This window comes from Phaseolus vulgaris, chromosome 10 (genome assembly GCF_000499845.2).
Source record: "Phaseolus vulgaris cultivar G19833 chromosome 10, P. vulgaris v2.0, whole genome shotgun sequence".
In the NCBI taxonomy this organism is placed as follows: domain Eukaryota; kingdom Viridiplantae; phylum Streptophyta; class Magnoliopsida; order Fabales; family Fabaceae; genus Phaseolus; species Phaseolus vulgaris.
Window position 1 is genome coordinate 30,893,671 of NC_023750.2, and position 16,108 is coordinate 30,909,778.

The window sequence follows — 16,108 nt, forward strand, 5'->3', positions numbered from 1 at the left end:
AAGATAAAAATTTATTATATCAGTTATAAAAAAAATACTGATTAAAATAAGATAATAATAAAAATTTATATATATAATATATAAACGTATTGAAATTTAAGAAATTGTTTTAACTCTAATATTAAGAGTACCTGAAACATTGTGTCCTGTGATGAAACCAAAACATTATACAAAGAAATGTGAAAGAGTAATTCTACAAATCATCAAAATATTGTGTGAATATAAATTAAATAATATGCAGAGAGTAACGAATAGACTGTAAAACTGTCCAAGCAGTGCTAATACTACATCAAATTTCTTCATTAAAATTACTTCCTTTTGAATCAATGTTGATATTTGTCCTTAATATCTTGAATGAGATATGATCATCCAGTACGCAACCCTCAATAGAATTTGACTCCATAAATCAAGAATTTCACATTGCCTTTCAAGAGCCTGAATAAAAGATTAAGTACACAAATAGATACACGAAATTTGTAATAGTAATAATAAATTATGTAAATTAATAATTTAAGTAAACATACCTCATCAAGTGCTTTAGAGATTCATCATTTCTGAACTTTAATTTTACAAAACTGTTACTTCTTATAAGTAATTCCTGTAAAACATTAATTAAATTAACCAACCTTGACAAAGATATGTCAAAATAAAAGATACGTACCATACTTTCAAGATGACCATGAATATTTGTGTCAAACAAAAGCATTGATCAAAACCTATAAGAGATAGTGTATATCAGTTCTTAAATTGTTGTTCATATATTACAAAAAAATATATGATAAATAAAAATATATTTCAAATAATTAAAGAAATTTCATACCTCATATGTAACGTTGTAAGTTAATACTTCAAACATTTTCGAATATTTCTTTGTAAACCACGTTAGTAGTGAAATTTGTGGGAATACCATTATCATCCAAAATCAATATCTTCAACCCTTTCTTAGATTTTACTCTTGAAAGAGCAACATATAATTGTCCGTGTGTAAAGACTGGATGGGATAGATATAGACCAATTTTATTCAGAGTTTGACCTTGACTTTTATTTATTGTCATGGCAAAACACAAAGATATTGGAAATTGCCTTCTTTGAAACATAAATGGCAAACCTGTTTCCGAAGGATTCAAGTTCATTCTCGGAATAAATATTTGATCACCTATATTTTTCCCAGTAATAACTTTGGCACCAATAACATTTTTCCCCAAGTGAGTTACATGTAATCTTGTTCCATTGCAAAGTCCATTGGCTTGATCAATATTTCTTAGAAGCATTATTGGAACTCCAACTTTTAATTTAACACAGTGATTGGGAATTCCAGAGCATTTGATCTCATTTAAAAATTCAGTTGTAAACCACTCAGCTTGAGCATTTTCTTGTTCTTCACATTCGCAAGGACTGTCTGAACTTAAATAAGTAACTTCAGATCCTGGTATTAATGATAAAATGAATTCATTCACTTGATCCACACATTCTTTTGTTGGACATAATATTGCACCATCATCAAAAGAATCATCAGATGTCACATTGTTTATGTAGGAGGGATAAACAAACTCAATCAACTGCAGTAAAGGTTGTTCAACATCTAAAATTAAATTCTCTTCCGGTATTTCAATCATTCCTTGTCCCAACTCATTTAACTCCATATCTCCATCTCCAATGTGAAGTATCCAATCAGCAAACTCTTTTATTTCTGTTTTACTTTGAATTGATGTATCACTCTTTAATCTCATATCCTCTGTAAGTTTTAAGATTTTGCAATGTTTCCATAAGTTAGAGTAATTTACTGTTGCCTTCACAATGTCATACTTTGATCCATTTTTTACAACAGGTAATATCTGACGAAAGTCTCCTCCCAATACAATTACTTTACCACCAAAAGGTTTAAGAGCATTTTCTTCACTTACAGCTCTCATGACATCCCTTAAAGTTCTATCTAGGGCTTCAAAACATAACCTATTAATCATTGGGGCTTCATCCCATATAATTAATTTCGTTTTGATCAACAATTTGGCCCTAAGACTTCCTTGAGGAATATTGCATGTTGACTCTTCATTTATTACAAAAGGAATGCAAAAGGTAGAATGAGCTGTTTTTCCTTCTGGAAGTAACAAAGAAGCTATACCGCTAGAAGCTACATTTAAAACAATAAACCCTTTTGATCTAAGACCAGTGGACAAAGTTTTTCACATGAAAGTTTTTCCAGTTCCCCCATAACCATATAAGAAAAAAAAACCACCAAGGTCTGACAGGACTGCTGTCATTATATTCTCATAAACTTCCACTTGCTCAGGAGTAAGAGTTTGAAAAAGAGAACAATGCATTTCAGACATTTCTATTTTGTCATAATTCAATTCATCAATAATGAATCTATTTTGATAAATAAAGGAATCAGAATGAATAGGTTCTGGCAGACTTGGAAAATCTTTCAAACACTTACCATTTGAAATGTTTTGAATTTGAGCATCTTCAATTCTAAGACCTAGGAAAGAAATTATATGTCATATAGCAATTATAAAATTATAAATTATAAATTATAAATTTCAAATAAAATAATAAAATTATACCTGGTAGGACAAACTCCTTTCTTTTTTGGTATAAAATATCATCTAATAACAACTTCCATGTTTTGTTCCACACTTCATTTGGTCTACACATAGTATTCATCATTAAAAGGGTAACAAAGAGTCTTCTCAACTGATTTCCTGAAGCAAGGACACTGCACTCTATAATTGCATCAATAAACTCTTTATCATCTGCCAATAGCCCCATTGCATAGCATGCCTCTTTATATGTTTTGTGAATGAAACCATTAACAGTTTTGATATTATCATAGTTACAGCAACCCTTTTGATAATTCAACAATAACCTCAGATAATATAATTCCCCTGACCCTGCAGGAATATATGTTAACCTTCCAATACTAACACCATTTTTTCTTGGCTTCCACTCTCTTCTGTCTGCCATCCAAACAAAATATCTAGGGTATTCACAGTAAGTCAAATTTTTTCCCAGTGGATAAATTTTATTAGCTTCAAACCAAGCTAAAAACATTGTTGTTTTATGTTGATTGAAGTTCAATATTTCATCAATGTCTTCATTGTCTTTAAAAACAATTGGTTGCTCGTACAATAGATGAAAAGTTAATCGTTGAACTGGAGGCCATCTATGATGGATATCAAAGGCAAATATTCTCCACACAGCTTCACATGGAGATATGTATCTACAATCATAATACTATTTAATTTCATCAATAACTGGGGTCTCTGTAGAGTCTTTATCTGCAGTAGTAATTTTCAAATTGGCTTTATCTAGACCCTTGTTCACATATTTAAACAAATACTTGATTGAATTTGATTTGTTGCAATATTCTGTGTTAACATGGGCTTGATACCTCAGTAGTAGCAAAGGGCTATATGGCACAACATTTCTATTGTCCAACTTAATTCCATTTTTAAGAATGAATGTTCCATTATCTTGACGTTTATAACATGCATATCCATCCTCATCAATAGTAGTCAACAGTTTAAATTTCTTTGGGTAAAATTTTGAACATCTACCATTAATCATGCAAGGTGAACTTATTCGACTTACCCCGCAAGGGCCATGTATCATGTAGGTTGTCACTGCCTTTGACAGTTTAGGATATAAAAATGCATTGGGTAATTCTGCAGAAATGACTCCATCAATATCTGTTGGATTTCTTAACTTATTCTCTCCATCCAACCACAGTAGTATGTGGGCATGAGGTAAACCCCTTTTTTGAAATTCCACAGTGTACATACTTGAAAGAATATGAAAAAAAATCTTCAAAATGTAATACATAATAATATAGCAAACAAACTGTTAAATATGGGTTAATGTGGATTACCTGCATTAACTTTGCCAAAATAGTCATTTTTTTGAAGTCAATCATCATTTGATCTAATTTCATCTTGAAAACTGTACAAACAATGTCTGGCCTATCAGCAGCAGTTAATCCTTTTGAGGTAACAAAGTCACGTATTTCTGACCAATTTACGTTGCAGGTAATAGTGATAAATAAATCTGGATATCCAAATGTTTTGCAAATGGCCATAGCATCTTGGCAATTGTTGAACATATATCTCATTCCTCCTGTAAAAGATGAAGGTAAAACTATCCGCTTTCCAATTGCAGAAGAATTTGTTTCTCCTCGATTCATTGCTTCTTGTACGCCTTGCAAAATATCACAACGGATTGTTTTTTGGTTTAGCCTTATAAAAGACAATCTTTGAGCTTCAACCATTGTATATGCATCAACCAAAAATTGTTGAAATAATCGACGTGAATGGACTATATTCCCAAACTCCACATTTCTTTCTTGAATTCTAAATGCAATAAATTCCCTTAATGAAATACGACTTCTCTTACGTTCTCTGCTGTTACTTCCAGAATTCCGTATTGGAATCTGTTCTTGATACCCATCCTCTCCAAAGGGGAATATTAATGGATATTGTAATGGAATAAAGGATGTATGTGTTTCATGGAGTCTATACATTTGTCCTGAATATTTTTTCACTATGATATCTCGCCCTACTTCCATGTTGCTCATATCACCCACAATTAATGCAACTATCTCATCTGTTGTAGGGGTATTGTACACTCTTGGATCTTTGCATCGGTGTCTAAATAACCTCAATGCAAAATCTGAATTTACATCATCATGTAGAAATTATCTTACTCTTCTAAAAGTTTTTGCCAAAACATTGTTGTCATCAATCATCTTGGTAAGATCTTCAATCAAGGATTTGTCAAACTTCACATTTTTCACTTTTGACCTACATGCAATTTTTAAAAATATATCATTAAAAATGATCTTTGAATTAATCCAGTAAATAGAAAGTAAGTAATTAAAGTAACTAAAAATAACACATACCCAAAGTGAGATAATCTATTTGACACTTCATTTTGAGTGTCATATATGTAAAGTTGTGCAAACTTAGGAGATGATCCACTATTGGGGAGCAAGCTTCCAATCCTATGATAGTTTTGTCCATGCAGAATAAATTGAGGAGGGCCAGATCCATCATTTATCGAAGAGTGAATATTCCCTCCAATTGAAGTAAATGAAAACATACTATTGTAACTTCTAATATTTTGTAGATAGTGTTGACTTCGACTATCTTTCCCATTTAATAAATCTAATAGCAATTTAGGAGGTTCTTGTAAGAAAGGGAGTTGTACTTTTCCCTTTTGACAACAAATAGAAAAATCAACCTTAACATAAATCTTAGATTTCTGAGATCTTTCTTCATACCAAACCTCGTCCAAGCAGTATTCACATTGAATAGTAGGTTGTCCAAATTCAACAGTAGCTATTTTCAGAAAATTAAGAAAGGTGATCTATTACTTTTCTGATATAAATTGATTTAGTTTCATGAAGAAGTGAAGAAGTTATAGTTAAAGATATGCACCTTCATTTTCAGCTTTTGAATATAATTCAGAACTATAAACTTGTCTGGTGTCATCTGAAACAAAAAATAATAAAAGAAAGTGGTTGTTACAAAATTAAAAAAAAAGAATTATAAATTAACAATTTTTAGTACCATTATTTTCTTCATTTTGGATATCTTCGTCAAAATTCAATCTCTGAGTCACTGATTCAATGATTTCAACACTGTGTGTATCAGACTTGTTATGTAAGTTTAGTGTGTTACTAAATACATACCCTAAACTCCCTGCAACTGAATTACCTGGAGAAAATATGTTCCAAAGCAACAATTAATTAGTACTAAAACATGAGTATGATTTTGAAATTTAATTGACAAAAAAGATCAACGAAAAATCATTTACATTGGTTTCCTGAACTAACCTTGAAATTTAGGGGTAGTACAAATTGTTTGTAAACATGACAATGATTGAGAAGTTGCATCCATCACGTTCACATGACTCTTAGGGGTCACTAATTGCAAAACACAATGATTTTGGTTAAAAAAGTGTTTTTCATTAAATGAATTTTCATTCAGTCTATATTTCTACTACCTCTAGCTTGATCACCGTTTTGCAGCTTTACCAAAATGTGCACAAAATCAAAGATTTTTTTTTTCAAAAAATAAAGAAATAAAATTATAATGTGCCATTGCTAGATATTGTAATCAAATATAACGAATCATTGATCGTAAACTAACGATGAGGAAGTTGAGTGAGGGTAATGTCTCCATGAGTAATTGTTTGCATTGATGACATTGCTTTGGTAGTAGAATTCATCATGTTTAAGTGATTTTTAGGAGTAAGCTGATGAGAAGAAAGGAAATTTGAGCCTGTAATTCCAAATGTCTGAGAAGCAAAATCCTGACTTGATTTAAGAGTACTTTGACCTACAACAAAAACTTTCAATGAGTGATCGAATAAGATAAATCAATTAACATCAGTATATAAGAACTTATAAATTATTTTACATTAAACTTAATCTTAGAAAAATGATTTGAAGAACTTTAGCATTTGAGTGTGTTTGAACCATATATATATATATGATAATTATTAATACTTAATGATTTCAGCTGATTTAGAAAAAATATAGTAAAACATAAATTAGTACTATACTTAATAAATCTAAACTGTCTGTATATTTGTAATAATACTATAATTGTAATGAAAACAATTGAATGATCCATTAGAACTAACCATGAAGTTGCACTGTAAGCCCAAATTCTTCATTACTAACTGTACTCATTGACGATAATACTTTTGGAATTGAATGCATGGTGTTGAATTCATTGTCAGGAGTAAGTTTTGCACAGATAGAATCATTTATGCTTGTATTTTGAGAAGTTTGACACAAAAATTTCTTACTTGAGTTCACAATAGTTTGACCTACAAAAAAATAAATTAGGCATAAGATTTGACTTTAGTAATATAATTACAAATTTCATTGAATGAGATATTGCGAGAGTTAAATGAAATAAAATGTCATTGTTATTACCTCTTGTTGGATCAACCTTTTCTCGCTGACCATAAATGAAGTTTCTCCGTTCTACCTTTGCAGATTTGGCAACATCTGATTAATATAAAAAAAATGATTCCACAAAAACAGTATATATAAAAAGTCAAATGTTTATTGATGTAGTATTAGTTTAAACTGTAATGAATAAAATTTATAATACGTTTTCACTAACCTTGAAGCAATTCTACATTACTAACAGTACTCATTGATGACAATACTTTGGTTGATGAATGCATTAATTGATTGTTGGGAGTAAACTTCTCATAAACTGGGATATTTGTTATCATAATTTCTGATGTTGGAGAACCAAGATCTTCACATGAGTTAGGAGTACTTCCACCTACAACAATAAGTCAGAATTGGTGATAAATAAGGTAAAGGGATGACAAATAAAGTAAATTATATTTTAAATCTAAATTTAAATCTAAATATATATAAAAATAAGGTATTTAGGTTTCACTACATGTTGTTTTAACTTTTTTGCTGCGCAGTTCATATAATATATTTCTTCTTTTTCTTCTGTTATATTTTCCATTATCAGCATCGAGAACTAAAATAAAAAAAAATTACAACGAAAATCATATATAAATAGGATAAAGTACTTTGAAAGTAAAGAATATTCTTAAAGTTATACTTACCATTGTTGGAATCAGATATGCATGTTGTGTTTGGATTTTGATTCTCTGGAGAATAAAACCCATGTAAAATAATAAGCTGTTAAAAACTATAACATACAATCTATTTTTTATATATTTTTACCATAAATTGTGTTGAGAGTTGATTCACTCTTACATCATAAGTGATTATTAACTTCTTTTATGAACCTAATTTTTAAATATATATAATAAAAAATTAGATACCAGAAAAATTAAGTTCATAGAATTATGAGTTAAGTGTATTGCATTTGGATTAACTTGTTTCAAAATAAAAATACATGGATAAATTTTGACATTTAGTATTATTAATGATAAAAAAAAGGTAATTATGTTGACTACCTGTTGTTTTGACATTCTCTCTTCGCAATTCATACAATATATTTTTTCTTTTTCTTCTGGCATATTTTCCATTATCAGCTGCGAGCACTAAAAAAAAAATTACAGTGAAAATGATAAATAAATAACATAGAGTACTTTGAAGTAAACAATATACTTAAACTTATGCTTACCATTGCGGGATTCAGATATGCATGTTGTGTTTGGATTTTGATTCTTTGGAAAATAAAAATCATTTAAAAAAATAGGTCAAATCATAAACAAACAATAAATCTATTAAGAACTATAACATACCATTTATTTTTATATATATTTTTACCATAAATTGGCGTGGCAGTTGATTATATATAGATCATAATAGACTATGAAATTGTTTTCTGAAAATAATTTTGAAATATATATCTATATCTATATGTATGTATATATGACACTTAAAAAATATAAATATACATTGTAGTTGCTATACCTGATGCATTAGAATTTGTTTGAGAAAGGCTAACAATGCTATTTCTTCTATTAATATTTTGCTTCAGTTTCTCCATAACTATTGAAAGTTGAATGACTGAACTTCAGGGAGTATTGTAGTAAGAACAAATATTTTCAGCCATAAAAGTATGTACTGTTTTCAGGAGTAAGTATGTAAAATATATTGTTCACAGTAGCTTTGTTTTGGCTGTTTGTTTTGGCGCCAATTTTGACGGTATATGGTCACGCACGGGACTCCCTTTTATGTTATTACTTTGACATAATAAATTTATTAATTAAATATTAAAATATTGAAAAAAAATGTGTAATATTTTTTATATAATAATCATATCTATTTATATAATTATATAATAATTATATTTAATACTTAAAAATGTTAAACCAAAAATTTACCTTTCAAAAGGGATAACACTTGCACAATTTTTCTATATTTTGCATAATAAACAATCAAACTTCGAAATGTAAGAACAATAAAAAATTTAAAAATTTAGGTAGTATCAATGTTCGATGAAGAAAGGTCATGCAATGCATGTGTAGAAGTTGTTGTGAAAAAGGGGAACTTAACTTTTAAGATATGAAAACAAATTCTTATTCCAGTGCAAAAGAACAACGTTCTACTTTAAGCATTCTCATTAATGAATTGTTGGTTGACTTTTGAAAAAGGAAACCTGCAGGGAATAAATTTATCAGATTGTATATATAATAATATATATAGTAAATAATAAATATAGTAATATATCTGGACGGACATTATCTAGGAACAATCATCTCTTAAAACACAAAAGAACGAAGCAACCTCCAAAAACAGAAACATAAAGTACATCAATATACCCTGATCTGACAACCCTATTAAACAAAAAAAAGGAACTTTGGCTAACTTTCTTTTGCACCATTCTAGAACAGCTTTTTTGTTTAACAAAAAAAAGGAATCCTTCCATTGGATATATCTGAAATAATACACAGCATGCAAGAACATGTAGTATATGTATACCGCTAAAAAAAAGTGACTAAAACAGATATTCTCATTTTGTATTTACTAATTTCACTAAAACAGAACTTAAAATAATTATTATAAGCACATTTTTTTTATGAAATGTATATACCTTAAATCTGTGAACTTAAAACATTTATAAATGGAAACTTTAATCAATATTTAGGGTTAGGATGAAAAAAGATCCAAACTTTAATTACCTTTTCCATTCCATGGATACCTCTACAGTGCCTATTTTTACCAAGTTCTATACTGGGAAATCAAAGAAGAAGAGAAAGAGTTGTTATGTCTTAAATGCATGCACCTTTAATTAATATTTATGGTCGGAATGAAAAAAATCCAAGCTTTAATTACCTTTTCCGTTCTACAGCGTTTCAGTTGTATCTCCCAGAACCAAGCAGAAACATAGTACACCATGGAGAGCAGATATGGTATCTGATATCTAATATAATGAACAAAAAGAAGATGTTGAGACAAAGGTTGTTTCTAAAATGTAAAAAATAGATATCAGTTGGCTTATGAATGTCGAAGAAGATGAAGATGATAAGGGACAAATGAGTTTGAACTAATATTAGGAGAACCAACTTTATGTGCTTTTCCAGAAACTTCTTCAGTCATTTTGTTAATGATTTACACTGAAAATTGTGTTATTAAGTTATTTTGAATCTGCACTAATATTATATTTATTTTAATTTGTTTTTATTTTTAATTTTTAATTTAACTTCGAAATTTGTAGTCAGTGTGGAACTAATGATTACTTGAAAGTTCTCGAATTCTTAAATAATACTTTATACAACTTTTTTTTTTAATTTTAAAATAAGATATATTTCCTTTCTTCGGATTTTTTTATTTTTCTTAATAATATTTTTATGCTATTTAACATTTTAACTGTTTTTTATTGAACTTTAACATTATAATAAGTCTGGTTAAATATAAAAATTGTGAAAGTGAGGAATATATAAATATAGAAATATAGAAATAGTGAAATTCAGAAGTTTAAATTTAATTAAATTAAATTAAATATAATACACAAAAAATTAACATTAAAATTACATAATTTTACAATGACTTGTAAATTACAATACATTACAATTTAAACTAATTTAAATTAAATAAAACGATTTCTTATACTATGTTCCCATAAGATATATATACATAAAAAATAAAGTATTAAAGACCAACTTCTTTCGTTAAGTTGAACCTGAAAAAAAATACTCCAAAATAATTATTGCAAGTAAAAGTATAATTCATTACATTATATCAAATCAAGTCCTTGTAAATAAAAAAATGTGTGTTTCTTCCAATAGAAACAGATTGTAGGAAAATTCATATTGAACTATGAAGTCACCTCCAGAAATAAATAAGAAATATTTTGAAAATGAAATAGTATTCATAAATTTTTTTAAAAATTAGAAAAATAATACAGAAAAACAAACAAATGTACATCAAAAGGTTTCGAGTTAAAAAAAATAGTTAATATAGCAATAACTAATAAACTAATAATTAATAATAAAAAATATAAACATAAACATTGTATAGAAAATCCAATTAATATGCATGCATTCCAAAATCTAAAACAGGCTTATGATTTTTTTAATATACTGGCAATTCTTATAGCATTGAGCATATTTAGAAATGCCAACGCATTATTAATATGTCAGATAAGAAATGAAAAATTAAAAGCATATATATACATATTGAAAAGAAAGAAACACTAAACAATAAATACAAAGAAATAAGATGAGCTAATTAAACAGAACCACAATGAAATAAAAATAAAGAGTAAACAAAATAAACTGTTCTTGTTTCCTCAAAGTGGAAACTGGATACTTCCCAACAAAAAGAAGCAATACTTGCAAAAATAAATTAACTTAAACAAACTAATATAGTTCAAAACAATAACTGATTATCCTAAGCACTAAGTCTTTTGTAGTGACACGTCTTCAGTAGTAGAACCCTGATATCAGAAGAGGGCTTCTTGTTACATTCAAATATAATTTTGTCATCTTCACGAATAGAATGATGACGACAAAATTGTTTCCACCCGCTACAGAGTGTAACGCTTCTGGAAGGAAACCTGGACTTGAAAATGGTGCATTCAACAACTTGTAGCCATCCATGTAGATTAACCTTCTTGAACTTCCCTCTACGAATATATTCAGAAAAAGGATAAGGCAGATCCTTAAACAATAACGAAAATATTAGTTAATAATTAGTTAATAAAAGAAATAGAATATATTAATATCCATTTAAAAAGAAATGATGGTAAACTTACCGCATATCCTTCAAAGACCTGTTTTGAACTCAACTTTAAGCCAAAATGTATAAATGGGCCATTGTTGAGCGGCAACCTCCCTTCAACTTCCTTCAGAAATTTTGTCAAAATTATTTCACATAACTCCCCTATAAAAACAGTTATATGGAAGGAGTTATTACCCACGTAACGAAACAATATATTGTGGTCACCTTTAAACCCATAAAAATCACTCAGACGGGACCATCCATACACAATTTGGGGACAAAGTATATCTTTGTTATAATATACTATATGAATATTGCCTTGACTGTCGCTGAGGGTCCATTCCTCCTCCAGTTCATTTTCAAACTCGATGGCGAATGCACGATCCACGTGTCCATTCTATCCATTTTAAAACCATAAAAATACTCAAAGAACTGAAAAAACTATGAAAAGTAAGGAATTTCAGAACCAAAAACATACCTCCCCACGAATGTTAACTGTTGTAAATAAACCTTTCCCACAAAGTTTTACGATCTCTTCAGGAATGACAGCCATGACAATGAGAAAAAGAAAGATGAAGATAATGGAAGTAGGGAAGAAGTATAAAAGACTAATAACAATAGGTTTGTGAGTAATAGAAAGCCCTACGTTACTTATATATAGCAATCATACCTTTTTAGTCACAAATCTACGCTAAATTTCCTCTGAAGCAACATGTCTTTTCAGTTACTAAATTAAATAATTAAAAAAATAATTAAAATCCAATAATGATAGTAAAATAAATTAAGAAAAAATATTCATAATTAATAATGAAATAATATTAAAGTAAAGAAAAATAAATATGAAAAGACAAAACTTTAAAAAGCAATTAAATAAATATAATATAAAATATATTAAACATATTAAATAACATATTATATATGTTATATATTATTATTAATATATCATATTATATATATATATATATATATATTTAAATTAAATACTTAAACCCTAACGTCTAACATTAAATAACATACCTGTAATTAAAATTTAAAATTGAAAATATAATTTCATATTGAATTTAAAATATAATATTTTTAACTTCTGTAATTATTACTTCTATCCATAATTTTTAATAAATTAGTCTTGGAAGATGAAATGAATACTTTGAAAAAAGTGTAAAAGATATAGAAGAGACAGTTTATGCAAAAATAAAAATTAAAAAATGAAGTGACGCATTAATTTCTCTGACACGTAGTTAATGTTATCCTCTATATCCATTTGAATCCTTAGAGGTTGAGTGTAAGGGCAATTGTTTTTTAAAAAAAATCTTTCTCGTAAGGACAAACATATCATTACACAAAGATTTATTTTTTATCACATACTAAGATATTATGTATAAAAAATGAATTGACGAAAAAATAATAACTCTAATAAAGGAAAACAATACTTGTAATAAAGGAAAAAATTCCATGGGAAAGGAAAACAATATTTCAATAACCTTCACAAAAAAACACAAATTATAATTATTAAAATATTATATAATTCTATATAAATTTATGAATTAAAGAAAAAGTAAAAGTTGAGGCACTTACCATTACGATTCTGATATTTAATGAAAGAACCATTGTTACAAAATAGAGTTACAAAAAGTATGCAATAATATGAATTACACAAAACCAAACTCATTAAATAAATTAAAATGTAGACATAACATTGAAAAAAAAAACAAAAATATAACAACTTCAAAATGAACTATAAAATCAGTACGTACCTCAAAGATAATGTCAACATATGAAACTAACAATATTACATAAAGAGATTTAAAAATAGAATTGTACTAATACATCATAACATGTTCTACATAGAAATTAAAGAAAGCCTACAATACATGAAAATAGATCATTCAAGTTACAAAACGTTAGAGAAATAGTATGAAATTATAGTACTCCCTTTTCGATCTTGATATTTTTCCTTAATACCTTAAGCGGAATATCATCATCAGGTGTGTGAGCAGGTGAAGCAAAATCTCTTGTAACTCGTGGAGCAACAAATTCAGTAGCAGTACCTAACACACTATCACTGCCTAAATCAATAGTTTTAGATTGCAATTCAGCAGCTTCAGTGGAGAATTTATTAAATAATTCCTGCGATGATAGCAAAACATATTAGTAAGAGTAAATTATTCACTTTTTTAAGTTAATACTTTAAATGATAATTACCCGAGAAAGTGGTACAGAAGACTCATCCTGTTGGACATCTTTAATAGTACACAGTCTTTTCTTCTGAGAATGAAATTCCTTCACAAAATGATAAGTAAATTAAATTAAGCAAAAACAGTATAAATAACCAATTTAAGGGTAAAATGTAAGTAAGAATACACTCAAATTAGGAAACATACCACATTTTCTACACGACCTTCACAAAACCTTTGTATAGTACTATCATCAATACAAACTTTTTTGACACGAAATGATTGATCAAACCTAAGAGATTGATCTTTAACACAACCAACTTTAAACAACACAGCTTTGTCAATCAAAAGATCAAAGTTTTTTGGTAGTACACCAGAATCATCGTTCTAAATATTAAAAAAAAATATCAATTAATATAATAACCTTTTCTTATATGCATAAATAAACAAATGCATGGTTCCATAATTTACCTTATCATGACTTTCAAATAATTCGGCGCAAGATTTATTGATCAGTGTAGTGGCATCCCTGTCAAATAGAACGAAAGTCGTAGAATCCGTTTCATCAATCACTCGCAGCTTCAGCTTATACCTGAAATATAAAATACATAAAGGTTTACAAATTATATCTATAATTTAACGAAAATAATTAATAGTTAATTATTAACAAATTATTAATTAAAATAAGTAAAAATAATTAATATAATAATATAATAAGTAATAAGTATTAAGAAATATGTAATATGTAATTAAAAATAAATTCATGCAAGTACAAACACTACCTTTGTTGGACTTTGATAACATGTTTGTTACATTTCTCACAAAAAAACATTTTGGAATCAGGGTAAACAGCTTTACCGCATAAGCAAGCTGTGTACCACCAATCGTCATCAGCCACAATATGTTTTATTGTAGCTAAGATAACAAAAGTGCTTTCCTGTAAAAAGAAAAAAAATGATCTTCAAATATTAATAATCGATTTCAATAAACTGTTAAAAAACATTAGTAATACCTATTTGCAATCTTTCAGGCCTTGAATAGTATTTCTATGAATGAAGGTGATGAATTCATCCTCAACATTCTGTTTTCCAGAGTGACACAATTGACTGAGTCCCTGTGTAGGAGAATCCGTACTTTCAATCATCCTACAGATGTAAAAGTTGTAGTTAGAAAGGTTGATACATTTTAATTATCGAAAAATAATATATTAAACTAACCTTTTCTTGAGTTCGGTTGCATCTTTGGACTTATCATTATATATTATTTTCGTACATTCCAAGCAATTTTGTATAAAAACCTTGTCTACATTAAAATTAAAATATAATGTAAATAAAATAATAAAATAAAAAATATAAATAAGTTAGAAATTCAACACTTGACATACCCTGGAAAATTTTGACTTTAGCAAAATGCACACTGATGACAATATTTTCCAGCTTTCCAGATGACAGAAATGCATTGAGCTCATCAACATAGTTACCAAATAAAGTACACTCAATGCGGTAGCTGTTGTAAATTAAAATTACAATTGTAAGAACAAATATTTTGGATTAGTTATGGTACAAAATATTAGCTTACCCATCAGCTTCAATAGAAATGGCATTTAACTTAGTTGGTGACCCTGATCTATTAAGCTCTCTTTCAGTTCCCACACCAGTTAATATTCCAATAACATCTGTAAAAACATATTCATTTAAAAACAAGTTCAAAGAAATTTGTTGAAGTAAAAGAATATTACTAACCGACTAAGTAGTCCGTATCAAATCCAGGCGCCTTTAACACAGAAATTGGTGTGTAATGAGGTTTTGGACATGAGACCAGATCATTACCAATAGAGGTTACTTTGGTTCCAAACTGAAAATTGATTTTGTATTGGTGACAGGTAGTGCGATAAGATCCTGAATTAGTAGACACACTAAAGAAATTGAAGGAATAAACTTTATCCTCAAAAATATCATTTTGAAATTTATAAATTAGAGTTCTTCTAACGGAAACATGAATTCTATCACCCTGAAAGATAGCAACAAACATTAAGCATGATTAATAAAAATGACATTAAACTGTAATAAAAAAAAATATGAAAGAAAATGATAAAGTATTTTACATCTTTGTCTTGTATGACCATTTCCATGGAGAATGGAAACTTTGTTTTCTTGAAATCAGAAACAAACCACAAACGTATAACCCTTGCTATCAGGATCCAATTTTCACTTTGTGGATTAACATCTTTCACAGAATTTGTATTTTGTCTTGACACAGACAT

General features: G+C 28.2%; 1 protein-coding gene and 1 pseudogene across 1 annotated transcript; both read right to left on the bottom strand.

Annotated features, from left to right (window-relative positions):
• Positions 1-848: 848 nt before the first annotated feature.
• Positions 849-12,224, bottom strand: LOC137817895 (uncharacterized; annotated as a pseudogene).
• Positions 12,225-13,491: 1,267 nt separating this feature from the next.
• LOC137817896 (uncharacterized) lies at positions 13,492-16,108 on the bottom strand. Its single transcript, XM_068621121.1, has 11 exons — positions 15,950-16,108; positions 15,675-15,855; positions 15,424-15,520; positions 15,230-15,351; positions 15,143-15,147; positions 14,676-14,782; positions 14,317-14,437; positions 14,053-14,232; positions 13,874-13,951; positions 13,634-13,798; positions 13,492-13,533 (listed from the first exon to the last, which is right to left on the bottom strand). The coding sequence occupies exons 1-11, from the start codon at positions 16,106-16,108 to the stop codon at positions 13,492-13,494; spliced, it is 1,257 nt and encodes a 418-aa protein (XP_068477222.1).